The following is a 22,092-nucleotide window of genomic DNA, read 5'->3' on the forward strand; positions in this document are numbered from 1 at the left end:
AATGAAGCTTCTGGAAGGAGATCAACTTGATATTCTATGCTTCTTGAAGGTGGCATTCCATGAGGAATCTCCTTGGGAAAGACATCTTTAAATTCCTGCAATAAGGGTTGAACACTAGGGGAAACATAAATAGCTAACTGATTAGAATTATCACTATCTCTCTCTTGTGTATCACTCCATCTCTCAAGTGTATCACTCTTCCTTTTTCTATTCCTCTATGATGCCTCACTATTGTCTCTCTCTTGTTCTCTCTTTTCTCTCCTTCTAATTTGGTCATCACACACTTCTCTGAGGGATAAAGGTTTATGAATAATTTTCTGGTCATGGTGCTGGAAAGAAATCTTGTTGGTGAAGCCATCATGCACTGCTTTGGTGTCCTCTTCAATGTTGGCCCTCACTAGTGCCATCTCCATCTCCTTGTCCTCCACAATCAAACTTCCTTGGGATAACCTTTGGAGTTTCTGTCGCATGGTTCTACTGTAGCTAGTTGGAACATACCTCTTTCGCATAACCCTTCTCATCTCAGTCCATGTATCTATATCCCGCCCTTCTTCTCTCTTCATCTCTCTTTGATTTTTCTTCCACCAAACAAGGGCATAGTCTGAGAATGTAGCTGCTGCTAACTTCACCTTTTGCTCTTCCGGATAATCATTGTAGGAGAATGCATGATGAATCTTCATCTCCCAGGTAAGGTAGGTGTCTGGGTCACTCCTGCCTTTAAAAGAGGATACATTGAGTTTTACTCCCTCGATTCTGTCTTGCCCCTCTATTCGGTTCGATCCATCATTGACCCTTTTATTGCCACCATAAGGTCTCCCAGCATTTGGATTCATTTGGTGCTCTAGTCCTTCTATTCGCCTGTAGAGCTCTTCACTGTTACGTTTCAACAAACATTGCATTTGTGTAGTCATCTCATCCAGTAATAAGCGCTGAAATTCGTCCAGTTGATGATATACACCACCATTATCACTAGCTCTTGCCATGATTAAGGAACAAAGAATTTTGCAGTAATTTTTTTAAAAAAATTCAGGACCTCACCACACGCTACTCACGTGTTTCTCTCTTTGATGGTAGTTCACTCGTGTTTGATGCTCTCAATATAGGCTTTTGTGTAATGTATTCCATCTTGCCTTTTACTACTCGTGTTCATTCTTAAGTTCCTGGATGGACTAAATTAGACACACAAGGTAATATAAAATAAAAAAGGAAAGACAATATAATTATCACAGACTGAGTAACAGATTTGATTTGGGATAACAACTTGGACTTGATTTGGATAGCATATTGGATTTGATTTGGATAAAAGATCATATTTGATTTGGATAATATATTAGATTTGATTTGGATAACATATTAGATTTGATTTGGATAACAGATATGATAACAAATAAGATAACAGATAGGATAACAGATAAGATAATAGATAAGATAACAGATATGACAAGTAAACTTCAAATGCTCACTATATATCATAACTTTTGCTACGGTTGTTCATTTGAGGCTCACTATATATCAAAATGCTCAGAATTCAGAGGAGAATCCAGATAAGGGAATTTCATAAACAATTTTCTGCCAAAAAACGTCTCTAACTGCCTCAATTTCGTATTCAAAGATCAAACACCCACTTTCTTCCTTTTTTTTCTTCTTTTTTTTTCAAAATTTCTGCAACTTTTTTTTTATACTTGAAACAGAACTCAAACAGTTTTTTTTTTTACACAAAAGGTCATACGTATAAGGCTTACGGATCAAGTTGATCCGTAAGCTTCATACAGATCAAGTTGTTACGGATCAACTTGATCCGTATGAGGCTTACAGATCAACTTCATCCGTAAGACTCATACGGATCAAGTATGCACAAACCTACTTCCTACTTCATCTGTATGCCTAAACCTATTTCCTACATCAAATGCGGATCAACTACATCCGTAATAAATTAAAAACCAGCAATGGAAGCGACAACCATTAAAGGGGAAATGAAGCTTACCTCGATGGTGGAAAAGTCCCTTCACTGCACGTCCACAATGCCGACGGAGGAGAAGAAGGATCAAAGCCCAACGAAAATGACACAACGGTACAAACAGAGGGGAGAAGAATAGCGGAGGCGCAAATGGAAGCTCAGGTTGCTGGTGTACGAAATGCATAAAATGGTGTTGGGTGCACCAAAATCTTTTAAATTAAGTCAAGGGTATTTTTGACCTTTCACATTAAATGTTGGGTGCACCAGTATTATTGCTGGGTGCACCTAACATCACCCGCAACTTTAATGGTGAAATGACGTACCCCTATGCTCTTGATAAATTATCATATTGGGTCGTTTTTACATTTATAGGGCTCAATGATATGAATAAACTAGACATCGAAGGATTGGTATATGATATATTTCTCAATATGGTGGCTTTCATTGCATCCTCTTCAGCTTCACCATCATGCATCATATTATTTTAGGCGAATCATTTATGTTTCTACATCTAATTGTTGTCCAATAAATTCATGCTCCAACTGTTGCATATACTTGCATCACCTTCAAAGCCTTTTCTTTATATTAAGGACGTTCGTCAATCTCCTTAGCTGGTAAAAGGGATGTATCAACGAAAATTTATTTTATATTCTCTTTTGTTTCTTAAGAAGATTTATGACCATTACTAGATAATATATAATGTATAAATTTATTATAAGACTAACATGAAATGAAAAAAAATTAAACACCTGTAAAAAAAATTAAAACAAAAGAAAATTCAGCTTTTCTAGTAGAGCAAGAATTAAGGAAGAAAAACTCTATGGATCTTTTCAAAATGCTAGGATTTGCATAGGATCTTTTCAAGTGATATATATGGCTTCTGCACCTTAAAATTGAACTATATTAGCAACCCTGCTTTCGCTTTCCAATTTCTATAGCTCCAAAGTTTTTAGAAGGATAGAACTATTAATAAAATTTAATTAGAATATGTATTAATAGAACAAATTTAATTAGAATTATGAAAAAATATATAGTCAAATTTTGTAATAGTTAATTAATTTTAAAATATATTTAGAGTAATTTTTTTAATTAATTGACAATTTAAATTACAAACACAGTATATCAAAATTAATCTCTTAATAGTATTTAGACCATATAATTGATATCCTTTGACCAAAGTTAATTTAAATGCTAATCTGCTTTTAAAATCTGTTAGGGCCTTTTGAACACAGTTGTGGCCCCTATTGTATAAACCGAATGAGCATTCATGTAAATTTAAAACAGAAAGCTATAGAAGGTAGTTTACTTGAGAACATATAACAAACTAAACAAAGCCTACTAGAGAAAGGTTAGTTTATCACATGTAAATAGGTATATGGTGTAAACTTTAATTTGATACTATTGTTGATTATTTTCAATCAGAAAGATTCTAGCATGTATAAATTAAGTCAACTTGATCATTTAACTGGTAATAAGTAATGCCACGAACAAACTAAATTAAACAAACCAAAACAGTTCCTAGCTCAGATACAACTCGGATCCCGAGTCAAGTGTGTGTAGAGACAAAGCCCTAATTATCAACCTTTCTTTTTCTATTGTATCTGTATATGTTTGTTTTATTGTACACTATTAAACAAAAGTGCTACAAAACGAATCATTTGGTAATTGAATGGAAGAAGGTGCAAGAAATTAATTAATATTCCAACAAGTTTGATGACAACTCACTTTTAATTATGTGCTGTTTTCTAGCTAGCAGAGGCTAGGTAAAGCAAAGTTAATTCTTTAACCTGCCAAACCAAATTACTTTCAAATTAAATATAAGAGGTTCACATGCCAGCGAAACAACTAACTCAAATGTGATTTATGTCAACGTTATATGCATGATTGTTCTATACTTCTATCTTCCAAACATTTGAAATATATATAATTGTCAAATTTCAAATGGCACAGAATTTTCCATTAATAGCTCAAGAAAGATGGCATCGGTGTGTGTACAGTGTATACTATGGCGTAACAAGATGTACCTGCAATAAATGGTGTGTTTAGTTTCAGGAGGGTGATGATGGATTAAGTTTGACTCGATGAACGGATTAATTTGATCAAAATCAAATTAAAAAATATACTGTAGATTGATTTGGGTAATCAAACTAACTTATATTTAATGTGAACTAATTCAATTATTATTTATGAATATTACTTTTTTAAAATACTTTAATATATATAATTAATAATGTTATTTCTCTTAAAAAAATAATGTTACTTTAATTATTCTTTAATTTTTTTAACATAAAGCAACATTATTGATTAGATAAAAATTAGTCAACTTAATATTATAGAAATTAAATTAAGTAAATTAGGATTGGTGAAAGAAAATTTTCTCAACCTAAATCTGATCGATTAAAATCAATCAGTTCATTTTTTATTTTTATTAAAAATCCTTCCAATCTAACTGTTGATCACCCTAATTAGTACAGTGACTACTAAATGAAGGATTATTCTGAATTCAAATCTAAGTCATTCAACCTCTCACGATAAAGTTACTTTAGTGAATTTTTCTTTTACCTTTCTTTCCCCAAACCATACCATGAAAATAAATAGAGAAGGAATAAACTATGGAGCCCGACGAATCTTTAGTTTTGGTTCAATAATAATCAATAAAAGCAGCCTCCCATGTTAGATAGATACAATACCAAATGGCTAGATATACCTTTATTAACTTTAACTATAAAAATTCTAAAATTAAATTTAATCACGTGGCAGTATTTCTATAATTTGTATGTACTGAAAATTTGCAAAGAAAAAAAAGAAGCAACAAACAATTAGTTATAATGATATATCAAGAAGTTTAACTCAGTTGGCTGAGTTGGGTGCTATAAGTCCCTTGACACCCTGATTAATGCCTATGGATTAAAAAAAGATATAGATGTATATCATTAAAACTATATCATTAATGATATAGATGTGATAAAAGAAAATTTTAATGATATAGATGCTTAATTTCCTCAAAAAAAATTGTAATAGTACATGTTTAATTTTTTAAAGTCCTGAATTCAAAATGTGTATGAAATAAAATCCAACTAGAAGAATTAACTCCACGTAGATGTTCTTAATTCAATGTTTTCGTGAAAATTCTTCTATAAAGAATATTTGTGATTTAAAAGAATTGTAACAAAAAGTTTGCATTATTAATATTAATTATATCTAAGACATAATTAATTTTTATTTTTTTTACTGGAATAATTTTTATTTTAATTAATGGGAGAATAAGATAATAATAAACTTTAATATTTAAAATATCAACTAATATTGATAAAAATAATAAATAGCGGAAGTATCCGTATCCACCTTGTTAGAAAAGTATTTATTGTACCACACCAATAAAAATCAAGCCTCTATTTTACACACATCATAAAATTATCCATATTAGCTTAACGCATTTAAGGGAATTAACTTCTGTCCAAGGCATGGAGCATGCCATCTTTGAACTTAATTTCAAATTTAATTATTTAACTTGGCAATTATCATGAAATAAACACAAACAAATCCAATTTCATACTTCGGGTTTTCTCTTCAAAAGGACCATGTAACTCTACAATTAATTACCATTACGATAGCAATGAATTTTACATTTTCAGGGACCACACGGTCCACAACTACAGGGCATTCAATCATCGCGATTAACACGTAGAAAAATCATAACTACTTAATGAATATCCCGTGCATTGTGGAGTATTTTGTTAATTTCAGTAAATTTAAAAACTTGAAGAAAAAACTCAAAATTATGAAAAAAGTACATAATTATTTAAAATAAATCATAATTAAATTTAATGAGAAATATAGCTATAAGAAATATGTGAAAATAATTATAACTACTATATCAGATTCATTCAAAGAAAAATTTGTTTGAATGTAAGTATGCCATTTAAAAATATTAAGATAATATTAATTATTTTCTTAGTTATATCTTCATCAAAACAAGAAAGAAAGAATAATGCATTAAATGTCACAGTAATATATAAGAGAGATAAAGGATGTAATAAAAAAATTGAAACTAACTTTAATAAAAAAAATAAGAACTTATTTATAATAAGACAAAACAGGAAATTTTAATATAAAATGTTACAAATAATTACTAAAGACTAAATTCGAATAAAAATTTTATGATAAAAAAATTAAAATAATAGACTAAAATAAGATGATTTATTTTTCAGGAACTAAAAGTAAAATTATCTATTTACAAGAACTAAAAAAATATTTAATCAAAAAATATATTAATGTCATTAAATGCTACACTTTTAATAATAAATTTTATTTTGTATTTTTTAATTGGAGTTCATAATAATAAAATATATTTATCACATAATAATAGTAATAATAATATCTCATAATAATTATTAAAATTTATTAATTTAATTAATTATATTAAACTTGTTAAAAAATTAATTATTTACAAAATTACCTTTTAAATTATTGAGACATATACTTATTTTTTTATCCAATTAACTTCTACCTAAATAATGAATATGTGATTGGTAATCCATTAATTACAAAAGTCTTGTATAAAGTAATAACATTTTTATATAGTCTTTTAAAATCTAAAACTTTTATATGTCAAAATAATATTTCAAAATTCCAAATTTCCAATCTAATACACCAATTAATCAGAGAGAAGGAAAAGATCTTAATTTGTAATGTTAATTACTTTTTAAACAAAATTGTAAAATAATGAATGGGAGATATACAAACAAATTTGGCAAAAGTTAGGGAATGAGGAGGTAATATTATATTATTATTATGAATGTTTACTTTGCATTTATTTTCTTAACGAGACTTTTCTCTCGCAAGTGGCACTTTCTTCTTCAAACTCGTAACATTTTTTTTCCCCTCTCAATGAAGAAGAAGAAGAAGCCTCCACCTTCCCAATGACACCACCCTTTACTCTCTCCCTCTCCCTCTTCTCCATCCTCGCCGTCACCTCCGTACACGGCCTGGGCTCCGCTGCCACCACCGCCGTCACCTACGGCACCGCCACCGTGTGCGGCATCGTCGCTGGGGAGCCCCAGCACCGCATCCAGTGCTCCCGCAACGGCAGCCGCGTCGTTCCTCTCACCCTCCCCAACGCCTCCTTCGACGCCATCTCCGGCGGCCGGAGCTTCTTCTGCGGCCTCCGCTCCGGTGGCCGCAGCCTCCACTGCTGGGACACCGCCGCCACAACTGCCTCCTTCCGCCCAAAGAGAGTCTTCCACAGCGACGTGGTGCAGTTGGCTGACGTGGCAGTTGGCGACTCCCAGGTCTGCGCGAGAGAGGTGCAATCCGGTGTGGTACGGTGCTGGAGAGGAAGCGGTGGGGCCCAGTTCAGTTCCCCTTCGGAGAGTTTAAGGTTTCGGAGCATCACATGTGGCTGTGGTTTTTCATGTGGGATAGTAAAAGAGAGTGGAAGAGTTGTGTGTTGGGGTGATGATAACGAGGGTGCAAATAGAAAAGGTAGTATTAGTGATGAGATTCACAGAGAGTTTAAGAATTTCACCATGTCAAGTTTGGTTGCTGGGGTGTCTCATGTGTGTGGTTTGACTCTTCACGGGGCTTTGGTTTGTAAAGGGAACAATGATTCTGGTCAACTAGGATACAACAACAACAACAATGGTGGTGTTTTTTTAACAACTTCTTTGGATCATTTTTCAGGTCTTGCTTTGGGAGAAGATTTCACGTGTGGAATTAGGACTAGGAACGGTGTTGTTGTGTGTTGGGGTGGTGGTTTTGATAGTAATGTGGTGAAAGGTGTTTCTTTTGAGTCACTTGTTGCTGGTTTGGATTACGTGTGTGGGTTAACAACTAGGAATTTGACAGTGGTGTGTTGGGGTAAAGGTAGGTTTTTTCATCATGTGCCTAGTGAGGTTCCATTGGGTGTGATTCTTCCAGGTCCATGTGTTGAAGGTGCTTGTAGTGGTTCTTGTGGTACATATCCTGATTCTGGTGCTCTTTGTCATGGCTCTGGGAGTATTTGTTACTCTTGTCAAACTGAGATCCCACTAGCTGTTCCATTGCTTCCACCATCATCATCAACAACAACACAAGCTGTTCCAAATCAAGAACAACCTTCTTCACGTGGAGGGAAAAACAAAAACTTGAAGGAGTTTTTGGTTTTTTTTATTGTTGGATCAGTTGGTGCTTTTGTGGGGTTATGCACTATTCTCTATTTCATTTGGATTTGTGCAAGGAGGATTTTGTTGAGGAGAAAAGAAGTAGTAGTAGGAGGAGGTAATAATAATTCTGTGAAGCCTACTAGCTCAGAGAGTGATGCATATGTGGATATAATCCCCATGCCTAATTTTGGTTCCAATGGAACAACATTCAGAACATTTTCTAGCAAAAGTCGGGGATCAAGAAGATTGGGGAGGCATAGGAGTGGTTCATCGTCGAAGCGTGTGGACAGAACCGAGAGTTTCTCATTGTCTGAACTTGCAACAGCCACTGAAAACTTCTCATTGTGTAATAAAATAGGTGCTGGTAGCTTTGGAAGTGTTTACAAAGGCATGCTACGAGATGGTCGTGAAGTTGCAATTAAGAGAGGAGATAGTACTAGTACCATGAAGAAGAAATTTCAGGAGAAAGAGATTGCTTTTGATTCAGAATTGACCATGCTGTCACGGCTTCACCACAAGCACTTGGTGAGGCTAATTGGGTTCTGTGAGGAGAATGATGAGAGGCTCTTGGTCTATGAGTACATGAGCAATGGTTCACTTTATGACCACTTGCATGACAAGAACAATGTTGACAAGAGTAGCAGCATTTTGAATTCTTGGAGGATGAGGATCAAGATTGCATTGGATGCTGCTAGGGGAATTGAATACATTCACAACTATGCAGTTCCACCCATTATCCACAGGGACATCAAGTCCTCAAATATACTCTTGGATTCAAACTGGAATGCTAGAGTTTCTGACTTTGGATTGTCAAAAATTTGGCATGAGACTGAACAAGAATTGATGTCCACCACCAAAGCAGTTGGAACTGTTGGATACATAGACCCTGAGTACTATGTGTTGAATGTGTTAACCACAAAGAGTGATGTGTATGGTTTAGGAGTGGTGATGTTGGAGCTTCTCACAGGGAAAAGAGCAGTGTTCAAACCTGAAGATGGATCAGGCCCTATGGGGGTGGTGGAATACACAGGGCCAAAGATTGCATCAGGAGAGCTTTGGAGTGTGTTGGATTATAGAGTTGGTCATCCAGAAGTGAATGAGGTTGAGTCCATTCAAATCATGGCTTACACTGCTATGCATTGTGTGAACTTGGAGGGAAAAGAGAGGCCTGAAATGACTGACATTGTTGCTAACTTGGAGAGAGCATTGGCTTTCATTGAGGGCACCCCTACTAGCCTCTCCTTTGCTTCATTCTCTGCCCCTCTTGAATAAAATCTTATCCTCAAATTCACTCATGAAATTCTTTCATTTTTTTTCCTTTTCCTAAAATTATTCTTTGGATTGTACATGTATGAACTTTAGGTGAAAACACAAGAATTTCTCATCTGAGATAATGAGAAGAGCAAAAGAATTGATGGTCCATTTTGATTCTCAACAATTTTTGTTACAACCTCTAAGGTTTTTTAGATTTTATGACTATTGACCATTGAAATTATTTGTAATTTCCTGCTATATAAAAAATTGGAATGAAATAGCAGCACAATTTAAAACTTTGTTGCATAGTTAGCAATTGATTACATGATTTTGCTAGAATGTGAAGATGACTTAATAGTTCCGGGTGTTCAGTTAGAAATAATGATGAAGTGTATGTTTGAATTAAAGTTTATAAAAAGTATATAAAAATATTTCAAGTCTTGCTTTACCAAAATGAAGATTGCGGGCAAAAATTTAGTGCATGTTTAGGTATTCGTTGCAACCAGATGTTGGTGACAAAAGGAAATTTGTAAAAGAATCTCTATTCTTTTTTTGTTGTTTAGTTTGTGGTGAATCATTGGATTTGATATCGGAATTCGTGCACAAGTTGGATTGGAAATTAAACATGCTCTTTTCTCTTAAACATATTTTTGAGTAATAATCAATCATGATTCTAAACTAATTTTACTCAAAGATACTTTTGAATCATCGCACGTGAAATCCAAACATATCCGTAGGTGTTACTTCACTAGTTTGACTTATTGAGTGAGGCCAGCTTATTTGTTTCTACTTAAACCGCCCAAAAGTACTAGCCATTCAGATTGGGTAACAATTTTGAATAAATTTAATTTAACGAATGCTCGCCTCATCATTTTTTGCTTAATTTAATTCCTGGCCAAGTAGGCATGGGGCATGCAGAATTAATTAGTGTTAAGGTAAGTCAAATGCTGCCAATTTTGAGATCAAAACCGCGTTGGGACACATTGATTTAAGCCCGTTTTCAACGGATCCAGCGGCCTTCATGCTTATACGCAAGAGATGGTGATCTGTCCTAGATGATTGTAATTGGATTTGTTTCTTAAAGCATCTTGATAATGCATTACTTAAATAAGTTATTTATATAAATAATTATTGTTTAATTCATTCATATCAATTAAATAATTATTTTTTAATTACAAAATTTAATATGCTTTTAGTTAAGCACTCACTTTAGTATTGAAGTAAATTTTTGTGTAAATTTTTTAAATCTAAGTGAATTATAGGATTCACAAAATTTAGATAAGTAATTCATTTAAGCAAGCTGTATTGTATATAGGCATTTCTTTGGTTGATATTAAATTGTGACAATTTAAGCTCCTTCCTCAAGGTAAGTTATAGCGTTGAAATTAATATTAGAAAATAATTACTTGTTTTTGAAAGAATTTTTTTAATTCACTCGATTTATGTATTTTTTTTTTTGGAAAAATGTAAATTATATTAAATCCAAAATGATATAACAATAAACGGGGCATACCCGCAGCTAGAGAAAATAAAAAATCTCCCTAATACAAGAAGGGCTATATCAAGATATTAAAACAAATGCAACAGGTGCGCTTGTCTATACATAAGAAACTTAATATTGGTAATAACCTCTATTAATAATCTTCAAAAATCAGCATAGCCAGAGAACGTAATTTTCCTTGAACACCTGATGTGGATCTGCCACTAATTAAAGAGTTATTAATGCACTGTAAAGAAGTGAAACGTCTGCGGAAAGGAGCCAAATTACGAATGTGAATCCAAACTTGGAGAGATTTCCTGCAAGAAAAGAACAAATGAGCATTTGACTCAGTCTCATTTGAACATAAAAGCAGAGGGAACCTTTGTTCAAAAAAAGCAACTTTGTCAAGAGTAAGCAGCCGACCACACAATGAAAGACATCTTAATGGGGGATTGATTGTTGGGTTCCATATAACAGAACACCAACTAAGGCTTGACACCTCTAATGTATTCATAGACTTTGCCAACAAACAATTGTTCATTGGTACTCCAAGATTGAATCTTCTTTTTAGCCTCTTCCGTACTTAGCTCTTTGGAGATAATAAAGTCTCGATTTATGTACTCATCTTGCTTATGGAAATTAAGAATATCCTACAATTTTTTTTTTGCAAGATTTTCTTTAGAAGTTAAAGCTTGAATGATGGTTGATTCCGGTACTTAGAGTCACACATTTATCTAAGAATGATTGATTGAGATAGATAAATAGCAAACGTAGTTAGTGGACTCAAAAAGTGTTGTAGCATTAATTCTCCTTACTTGGTGTCGTAAACTTCCCCGCCATGGTTCCATTATCTATTGAATGGCCGAAAAGTCTGATTTTTGGCTCCTTTCTTTCTTTGATCCATTACTTGTGAAACTAGAAGATGCTGTTACAACTTAATATACGATATTTATACAAATTTCCATTATTTTGGTTGTTTAAACCATGCTTATAACGGCATATATATGCCTCCAATAAGCTATAGATTTTGAATTTGAATACGCATCAATCTCAAAAACATGTAATGATATAATGTTAGTTATTAATTTGTTATTTATTTATTTTTTTGTTTGTGGAAGGATTCAAAATTGCATTTGAGTGGCTTCCAAGAAAATTATATACCGAACTTCACTACTAGATCATCAAGAAAGAATTTTATTTCTGGCAGAAACTTCAACATACATGCAATTGCATTGCATACTATGTTCTCCCTCCTTAATTTAACCCATTTTACAACATGGCTCTTGCACCATCATGCGTGCAAGTTTGATATGATCCATATGGGAAGGAATCAAATGAAAAGCAAGTTTCTGAATAGATAAGCAAATTGCTTTTTAAACAACAAACCAGACTCCTAAAGCATTTCAACCCGATAAAAGCTAATTCAAAATTTACTTATCAATCTTGAATAGTGGCGCATTACCGTCAGTCCCAAAAATGTTTTTTTTTTTTACTGCATCCCAATAATGTTATAACAACACAAATTAAGAATTTAATAAAAAAAAATAGTTATTATATTAGGATATGTTTGTTGATGTTTATAATAATTATTTTAAAAATTATATACTAAAAGATTGTTTTTTATTGGTTAATAATATAAAAATCTTTACCCTGTTATAAAATTAAACTCTACAAATTAAATATTTATGCTAAGAATTAATACTCATAAAGAAATACCCAATTTTTTTCTAAAAAATGATAAATAATAAATCTTAAGTTGCACAGATTAGATAAAAGTTAAGAGAATGTGCATTGGAAGGTTCTAAGAAAACAAAAAAAGAACAAAACATGGAAAAATAAAAAAAAATTAAAGAAAAAAATAATATCAAAATAAAACTTATGATGTGTTAAATAATACTACCTCTGGTCATGTATATAAAAAATAAGTTATAGTGTAAAATATATTACAACTTGTTTCTTATTAAAAAAAACTTATTTCTTGTGTATTGGACCAAAGTATCAAAGTGCAGGTAACTTCTGTGTGAATGTTTAATGAATAAAATTAAGTTTTTTTTTTCAAAAAATAATAAATTTAGTCTTTCAAGCCTAACATAGTAGTGCTGCTGTTTTAGAGTATGAAATGCCGCTATTTTGATCGTATTACTATTGAAAATCACTTAAAGTGTGTTTGGATAGGATAATTTAATTAGGTAATGTATTTTTTACAGGGAATTAAATTCTTTTTTTATTAAAAATAATTGTTTGGATATTTTAGTAAAAGGAATTCAAAATTTTAGAATTTTAAAAGGAATTTTAATTAGTTGAAAGAATAGAATTTCAAACTATCTTCAAAAGAGTGAATTTGGAAATTCTGTGGACAGAGGCACATCTCACTCTTGAACTTCTCTTTTTCTTTGATTTGTCTTCTCTCTTCTCTCTTTCTCTTGAACCAAAATTCACGCTCTTGTAATCGAGTGAGTCAAGTGGGGGAACGAGTCTAACTCAATCTCCATGCACTGATCTCATAGCACAGTGAGCGAGCATAATGCTTGGGCTGAGGAAGAAGGAAGAAGAAGCATGGCAACACGGTCCACAGTGTTGCGTTTCCCAATGGACATAGACGCCCGCGAGGGCTCCAACCTGCTCTGGGGTGTCACTGTCACGCCGTTCGCTGCCACCAACGAGAACACCCGTGCTTTGTCGTACAACTCTGACGATGACCTCTTGCCCCAGTGAGAGAACTGTTGGGCCTACTTCAACACCTACTGCAAGCTCGAGCAGTGATCCTGGTCCTGGTCCTGGTCCTGCTCCCTCTGCGACAACCTCAATGGACTCTCCTACGACACCATCGACCACTACTCTCGCCCTCAATCCTGTGCCGAGATGATGTCCTCTTTCGTAGATCTCGAATTGCCTTCACGTGATTATCCTCATTATTAATGGATGGGATTGGATTGGAATTGGAATTGGAAAAAATTCAATTTCTTTATCCAAACACAAAATTTTAAAAATGAAAAAATTTAATCTTTTAGCCAAACACAAAATTTTAAAAATGGAAGAATTTAAATTAAAGCATTTGAAATTTTCAAAATTTAAAATTCTTTAGAATTTTAAATTACCTCATCCAAACATACTCTTAGGTATTTGAATCATAATGTACTCCTCCATTGCAAGCCCTTGACTACTATTATTACACGTTGCATGTGATATGAAATATTATCAACAAATTGGTCAGTTATGCATTTCCCCCACATGGTCTTACCTTTATAGTTTTACTGTCTCTGTAGTTGAAAGCGTAATAGTCTATGACTATTAGACCATCAAGTTTTTATTGGTTTGGGTGTGTTGGCTGCAGACATTATGATGAAAAGGATTCTTATCGAATCTCCATTATGATGATCAACCATGCTAGAATTTTACTCAAGTTACAACATTGTATATTGGCTCGGATTGTTTTATCTTAATTTAGTTGTGATTTAAGAAATTTATGCAAAATAAAAAAAGGGAAAGACAAAGATAAGAAAAAAAAACAGAGTAACAAAAGAATGACCGGGAAGAGAATGAAAATGAAATTCCTGTGGTGTTGTTTTCTGATAAATGATGATGGCCTATTACTAAAGCTAAATCTTGTAAATGATAACCTAAAAGGCACTATATTTTTACACTATTAAATAACGTGTAATGTTCACTGGGAGTTTCCATATTCTTGGATGTGTAAAATCCTTTAGTATATTTGTTGTGTAAACTAAGAGGTGATATAACTAGGCAGGTTTGAGATTGCAAGGAGGTTTATGTGAAGGGAATGTAAATGATTTATTGAGGAACATCCTCTGCTTCTCATCAGCAAAGCAAAGCACAGATTCTACACAAACTTCCAGGGCAGTTGGTGGTGGAGTAGGCTTGAAGTCTTGAAGTTTTGAGTAATCAGAAATAAGGTGGAACATGTATTCATAAATTCGATTCATGTTCAAGCTTTCCATTAAATCCTGCCCTCTTTTCCCTATAGCCTCTGCCTGTAGCAATATAAATGCAACTATATAAATAATCAAATTCATTGGGGTACATTTTCTCATGCAAAGTAGATATAAGGTTGATTCAGTGGTTGAGGAAGGGTGAAGGGAGGGGGAAGAGGTGGCAGGTTCGAATTTCCCCAATTGACATTTCTTACAAAACTAACAAATTAACATTTGCCGATTAAAAAGAAAACATTTTCTCACACAAACATTTTAAAAGTTCAATGATTAAGGTATCCGGAACTCACGGCTAATTGCAGTAACAAAACTAAATAAGATTGACAGGATTTGAATCCTTTTCATGTTGGTAAGAAACATGGCAATGTCACGTTATGAGAGAAAAAGATGCCAAATAATTATAGTAGGACCTTTCATTATTTGTGTAGGGTCCATTAATTTATTTGTGTGTCCCTCATAACATGATATGTCATGTTCTTTACTGACATGAGACAATCCTCATTCCTAATAATCATGGTCTTTCTTGAAATTTTCAGAAAAAAAAATCACTATTGCAATTCATTTTGAGCAGTTAAATTGAACATTCATCCGATTTCCAACCATTTGGATTTGAAAATTCAACTACACAAATTGGACAATCATAATGTATTTCAACATATAATCCTAAACATGTGGGCCTTTTTTTTTTCACCTCAACCTCCATGTGCTAATGTTTGCTTAACTAACAAAATTTTAGATTTTTAGTTCTAGCTTCTTTTAGTTCTTTATGAACACCAATATATGGAATACTTAAAAAAGAGTGGGAGAGAAGGTATAAGGACAGAAATATTAAACAATGAGTAAAGAAATACCTCTACTGGGTGTTGGTTCCCCCATTCTACAGCATACTTTATAGATGGACATAGATTTAGAGGATCAACAAGCCAAAAATTATGGTTTGGAATAAGGCCACGGCTGAAAAAATCTTCATACTGGGGTGATATAATCAATGCAACAGAACCACATGAGAGAATATATTTCAAACTCACAGACCATGCATACCCTTCAGCATAGATCTTATACCTGCAGGAAGAAGACATATGAGGGGATGATGGAAAGGGTGATAAGATAAAATCCTACAATAAATGTGGCTTTTCAAAATGGAACACAAATATAACTTAATGACACCCAACTTTGTGTAACTTTTTAATTTGCTCTTCTATATATGTTTAAGCATTGTTAAAATGAAGAGGCATCAGGAAATTGTTCTATAATGTGCATTATTAATGTTCAAAAGAATCCATTTATATTTAGAGTGCATTGTGAGTTGTGACACATCTAATACTCACCGATGATTACACTGATCTGAAAGTTTTGACTGCTTAAAGCCATTTCTAGCTGCTTCCCCCCAATCCTGCAATGCATATCATATCAGCATACACATCTGACATAATTAATTTGGTAAGCAAAGCATATTGAAATTACAAAACACAATTAAGGTCCAAATTATGCAAAACAATTTAATCTAACCTGGCGCATAATCTCTGCTCCCCACTTCCTAGAATCATTACAATTTATTAATTCAGTACGAATAGGAGATGCAACATCAGGGTTTCCTTTCCAGTATGCCCATGGTAACTTATTTTTCCAAGTAACAGATCGAGAACCTCGCTTGATATCTGGGAACTCTTCCTGCCAGGGTCGTATGTTTATTTCTGACCTGAGCAACAAATGTTCAACAGATTCACGATTCAAGTCAAAACAAACACACCAGAATTACCAAGTGTCTAATATGCACTTCTCACTAAACTATAACACATTAACATAGTTAATTTACATTAGTCCTACGGTAAGTTCGCGAACCGCCATTTTGTTTTAGAGATTATCTTCACTTTTTCACTCACTCAAGAAGAACCAAGCCTTTTTATTTTTATTTACTTCCAAAGTGATCTTTTGCATTTCAAAAGAGATCTAAAAATTTGGCAAAAGAAAAGAGATTGTCTTTTTTAACACAAGCTCTCCTCTCACAACTTTCTAGCATAAGAAAAAACAAAATTTCTATCTTTAAAATACACAAATAAGATATAATAACTCATAAATCTTAATAAATTCAAATCACAGTATGCATTTAAATTAAGGGCGAATGCTATGATACTCATCATATAGCATTAGTCCTAGTATGTCCCGTCCCAATTTCTGGAAGAAAAAAAACATTCCTTTTCAGAGTTTGTCTTCAAAACACACAAATAACAATGCACATGTCTTTAAATTTTTAAGGAACCAAAAAGTGCAGTGTACATTCAACTTAAAGGTGAACTTTTTTTTTCTCTTCATGAACTCGCGACTAGAAGTCAGAGACTAATATCAACATACTGAGATCTATTTAAAAAATTAACAATTTCCAACAGATTTTATTCTTTACAAATGAATCTAGAGATCGAACATCTGATCACATGCTTAGGAGACAAGACTACCACTACTAGAGATATAAGCTTATGCGTCAACCATGAACCATGTCATACCAGGCTTGTCAACTTAAAGGTGAATAAAATATCCTTTTAAATACCCATTACACAACAAACAGGTGGATTCAAAAATCAAAGGCATTGAATTGAATGACCCACACAAAGCAACAAGAGAAAAAGAAATGACATTTTGGCACAACCCAATTGAAAATCTTACCAACCCCAGAAAGACCAATCCGGAAAAGGGATGTCAAAGTGTTCTTTTGTGGTGCAATACCGAAATAGAGGCAAAGGCATTGCTTGGTGTTCAGTCTTATTAACAGAAGGTTTATCCATGCAATCAAACATCATATCCACATCTGGCACCATCCCAGGGTACCTCCTCATAAGCTGCAACAACCCCCACAGTGTAAACATTGCCCTACTCTGCACACAAGCATAGTACCAATCCACAAACACCTTCCCTTCAACAATCACCACTCTGAACGCCGCGTACCGCTGCGCCGCCGCCACGTGCGCCTTCGATATCCGGCTCTCCGACCACGGCGCCAGGTCCCGATGGATTGCCCGGAAAAACTTGGGGCACTCCTCCCTGCCGCCGCCGGTTCTCCGCCGTGCTCCGCCGAGGGCTTCAGCGGCGTAGCGGCACGTCAGGTAGGAGCATTGTAGGATTTTGTACGCGCGCTGCTGGCGGGACTCCTCCTCGTCGAAGGGCTTGTGAGGGAAGACGTGCCACGGCGTCGGTTCTAGGTTGTGACCCACCACCGTTCCGGTGCGCGAAGCGACGTCGTCCACCTGTTCGACGAAATTATCCAGAGAAGGAGAAGTTAGTGAAAGCGCGAAAAAACGTTACAAAGCGAATAAGAAAGGAAAATGGGAAGTTAGTAGGGAAGTAAAAATGATGGGGTGGGGAAAAAAAAGGACCTTGTAGAGGAGGAGTCCAGTGAGGGAGAAGAGGGCAAGAGCTATAACGCAGGGAATTAAGTACGTAGGGGAACGAGGAGTGTGCGTGGAAGAGGGTCCCATGTTAGAAGAAGAAGAAAAGAATTGAGAATGGTGAAGAAGAAGAAGAAGAAAAAGAGTTGTTTTGGTGCATTGTGGTTGTGGTGTTGAGTGGCACATGCAGTTACTTGTGGAAAAGGCGGGGTCCTATTTTGAGACACACTTTTAGTCTTTTTAGTTGTTGTTTTTTTCTCGTGGTGGTAAAGGGTCCCTCCCATATGCAATGATATGGTGGTGGCATTTGCATGAGAAGCCACGTGGGGAAGTGTTTGAATTTTGAAACGTTGAGAGAGTTTATGTGTGATGATGGGATATATTTTGGCTTTGCTTTGTCTGGTGCTGCATGATTGCATGACAGAGAAAAAGTGGAGGCACGCTCGATTTGGAAATTTTACCAAACACATGGTGGACAAGGCTTGCCGCCCGAAACTCGAGTCAGCACTGTTTGCAGTTATGACATTTGGACGCTTCTTCAAAATATAGTTTACCACCTTTGAAGACACTTGGAAATGAAATGCTCTTTATCCATCTCGTCTTACACAAGTGTCAAAATTTCCTGTCTGTCAAAATCCTACAATTTTCTTTTTTTCTCTTTTGCATTTTTTTGCTTATTTCTTTTATGTTTCTTTCTTTTAATATTTTTCTTTCTTTCTTTTACAATACCAATTTATATGTTTTATTTATAAAATTTATATTCTTGAAATCATTCATTTAACAATATGTTCATTATTTCATAAAAAATGTTATTATTTATATTAAATATTAAATGAATGAAAAATCTATATGATTACTTATACAAATTAATTATAGTTCAATAGAATTTATATTTTCCTTAAAAAATATATTAATTAGTTAATATATTTACTACAAAATAATATTTCAATTAAATATTTAAATAAAATTACAGTGACTATTTAACTCTTTTAGTAAAAGTATTTTTTATAGAAAATGTATTTTAACAAATTAATATTTTTTATATAACTGTATATTACATACTATTGAACAATATGGAACAAATACAAAAAATTACGCACTCTATTTTTGTATTTGAACAAGTAATTATAATAATTATAGAATAAATACAAATTTTTCGCGAGACATTCTTGAAAAGAAATGAAAAGCTTGAGTTTTTTTTATTATGGATTCATATTTATTAATTTATAGTTGTGCATTACATTGATAAATTTAATATATATCAATTTATTAGTATATATAAGTCGATTAAAACATGCATAAAAATTAACATGACACATGCAATCGCACGGTTACATGCTAGTTTATAATAAAAGTAAAGTTAGGTTATGAAGAATGAAATTACATTTATAGAGAAAAAAAAAAGTATACTTTAATGATTAAATTATGGCTTGCTTAGTTTAGGAAAACATTTTTTTTAAATTTTTTTATTTTATTTTCATCCTTTCTAAATATGTAATTTCATATATTTCATTTATATTTTTAAGAAAACTAAAAAAGTCAAATATAAAAATATAATGTATTTTAAAAATTAAATAGAAGTATTTTAAAAAGTTTATATAATTATCAATGGTCAATTTAGCGCTGAACATTTTTTTATAGTATCACGTCCTCAACTTAGCTATTAACATTTTTTTTCCCAGCGAAATTGTGGATTAAGTAAAATATGAGCATCAAATTTGTATTTTAATATGTGTAATTTTAGTATAATTTATAATATTTTACTTTAAAAATTAATTTATTTGCTTTTTCATTTGTATTATATTAATTTTATATTTAAATATAAAACAAAAAAAGTCCACGACATCACATGGAAATTAATTTTAATGTTTGTGAATATCAGCATATTTCTTTTTTATTATTCTATTGTTTAGTTTTGTTTCACCTGAATAAAATATAATAATAATCTCTATTAGTTATTCTTAAATAAAGAATTATATATAAAAATTGTTTTAGAACATGCAAAAAGATCGGTATAAGTAGGGACGGATTTAATGAGGCAAGCAGGGACTTGGCCCCCCACTTTCTCCTTTAGGATTTGTTATTTAGGATCATAGTTATTAAATTTGGTTTGACCCGGGTTCATCCGTTGGCATGAGAATTGAGTATTTAATCGGTTTGAGTCACATGTTGAAACGCTTCTGCATACGATTTAGTTATCCGATTGACTAAATTAGTCATATATTTTTTAGATTTTTTTTACAACTGAACAACATTATTCATATTAGAAAGATAAATTTATAGCTTATTCTTGACTTGTTTTTATACTAATATTTTTTACCAAGCATAATTATATCTTAAAATTTGAGATGATAAAATTGTTATTATTTTTTATTTTTCTTTCACTCATTTGTATGTGCATTTGATTACATGCTTCTCATTGTACTATAATAATAAAATATATTTTAAATTCCAACTTAAGATAGTTTATATATACTTTCTAAAAAAATATCTTGCATGCTCAAATTTTAAATAAGTTTATAATTATGCTTCTAAATATGTTAAATTTTATTAAATTTTAAATCTTAAGTGTACAAATCTATATTTTATTTATTTATTTTAATATAGACCGAATCATGTGAGTCAATTGATAACTCACTAAGTTGATGATCAATTCGAGTCTAATAGAACTCATAGAATCGACAAAATGGACATGATTGGATGGATCCATCCTCAATTAAGGTCAATTTGAATTCAAAAAAAGTAGTCCAAATAAAAATGAGTCTTTGTTTGGCCCAACCCATTCATAACGGGCAAAATGAACTTGGGTCAAGCTGACCTGATTAGTAATATTTAAAAAGTATTAAATAAAATATAATAATTTATTAATATAATTTATAATTTTATATTATACTTTATATTTTAAAAGGTAAAACATATTCATTAAACATAAAATAAGTGTCCACAAGAAGTGTCAACCTAAAGTAATATTACTAATTTGAATATTTATTAAACATAATTTAAATGACTTTGTCAATACTTGTACGAGGACTTAGAGAGAATTTGAACCACTTCCGAGAAATTGTATCAACAACAGTGTTAGAATGCATAAATACATAATAAATAATTTTTGTCTTTGTAAATTTATTTATATTTTTTTAAAATAAAATTAATTTTTCAACTTTTTTTACTAATTTTTAAATTGGCATTAATAGGCGCAATGACTGGGGAACCTAATAAGTCCACAACTTAATAACTAGATTGTGCCTAAGAAATTCCAACTCGGAAGAATATGAACCAAGCTTCGATGGAGACATTTTCACTATTAGGCCCGATGGGTTGGGCTATGCTGGCCCATCTCATCTATTTTGTCAACCCTAGTGTTATTGTGTATATATAACATAAAAAAAAGAAAATTAAAAATTAAAAAATATTAATAAAAAAGTATGTTTTTAAGTTGATATTTGTTAAAAAAATTAGTAACAGATTATATCTCTAATTTTATTTATTAAATAAACAAAAACTATTTTTAAAAATTATTATTTATTAAAACTTTAATATTTATTAAATAATTATGTATAAAAAAATTCTACCCTTTTGATAGACTTGTGTATTTGTCCCTAGTGTAACCCGCGGTAACCAACTAGTTTCCAATAAAAGAAAGAAAATAAAATAAAATATTTCATAATGGATTGGAGTTTCATAAGTATATAAATTAATATTTTTTAGAAGGACATATAAGTTTATAGGTCATAAAAAGGTTAAATTAGTTTTATTCATCAAATTTATTTTTTAATTCAGTTTGTTCTTCTAATTTTTTTGAAGTTTAATTTAGTTATTTATTTTATAAAAACAATTTAATTTGGTCTTACAGTATAAATTGGGTCAAAGATATTAAGAAATCTTATTTTGTGACGATTTAAAATTATCATTAAATAATTTTAAACTA

General features: G+C 32.4%; 2 protein-coding genes across 2 annotated transcripts; one reads left to right on the forward strand and one right to left on the reverse strand.

The window, feature by feature from the left end:
- Nucleotides 1-6,789: 6,789 nt before the first annotated feature.
- On the forward strand, nucleotides 6,790-9,522 carry LOC114374772 (putative serine/threonine-protein kinase-like protein CCR3). Its single transcript, XM_028332443.1, has one exon. It carries the CDS (start codon nucleotides 6,880-6,882, stop codon nucleotides 9,370-9,372), a length of 2,493 nt encoding a protein of 830 aa, XP_028188244.1. The 5' UTR covers nucleotides 6,790-6,879; the 3' UTR covers nucleotides 9,373-9,522.
- Nucleotides 9,523-14,330: 4,808 nt separating this feature from the next.
- LOC114374495 (O-glucosyltransferase rumi-like) lies at nucleotides 14,331-18,715 on the reverse strand. The gene is made up of 6 exons (XM_028332147.1): nucleotides 18,153-18,715; nucleotides 17,446-18,023; nucleotides 16,294-16,483; nucleotides 16,113-16,177; nucleotides 15,636-15,846; nucleotides 14,331-14,826 (listed from the first exon to the last, which is right to left on the reverse strand). The coding sequence occupies exons 1-6, from the start codon at nucleotides 18,348-18,350 to the stop codon at nucleotides 14,575-14,577; spliced, it is 1,494 nt and encodes a 497-aa protein (XP_028187948.1). The 5' UTR covers nucleotides 18,351-18,715; the 3' UTR covers nucleotides 14,331-14,574.
- Between the last annotated feature and the right edge of the window lie 3,377 nt (nucleotides 18,716-22,092).

The sequence above is a fragment of the Glycine soja genome, chromosome 11 (assembly GCF_004193775.1).
Source record: "Glycine soja cultivar W05 chromosome 11, ASM419377v2, whole genome shotgun sequence".
Lineage (NCBI taxonomy): Eukaryota > Viridiplantae > Streptophyta > Magnoliopsida > Fabales > Fabaceae > Glycine > Glycine soja.

Coding starts and splice junctions, on each gene's coding strand:
- LOC114374772 (XM_028332443.1), top strand. CDS start 6,880: ATGACACCACCCTTTACTCTCTCCCTCTCCCTCTTCTCCATCCTCGCC.
- LOC114374495 (XM_028332147.1), bottom strand. CDS start 18,350: ATGTGCCACTCAACACCACAACCACAATGCACCAAAACAACTCTTTTT. Junction 18,024..18,152: donor CTGGACTCCTCCTCTACAAG/GTCCTTTTTTTT, acceptor TTCGTCGAACAG/GTGGACGACGTCGCTTCGCG. Junction 14,827..15,635: donor GGAACCAACACCCAGTAGAG/GTATTTCTTTAC, acceptor ATATTGCTACAG/GCAGAGGCTATAGGGAAAAG.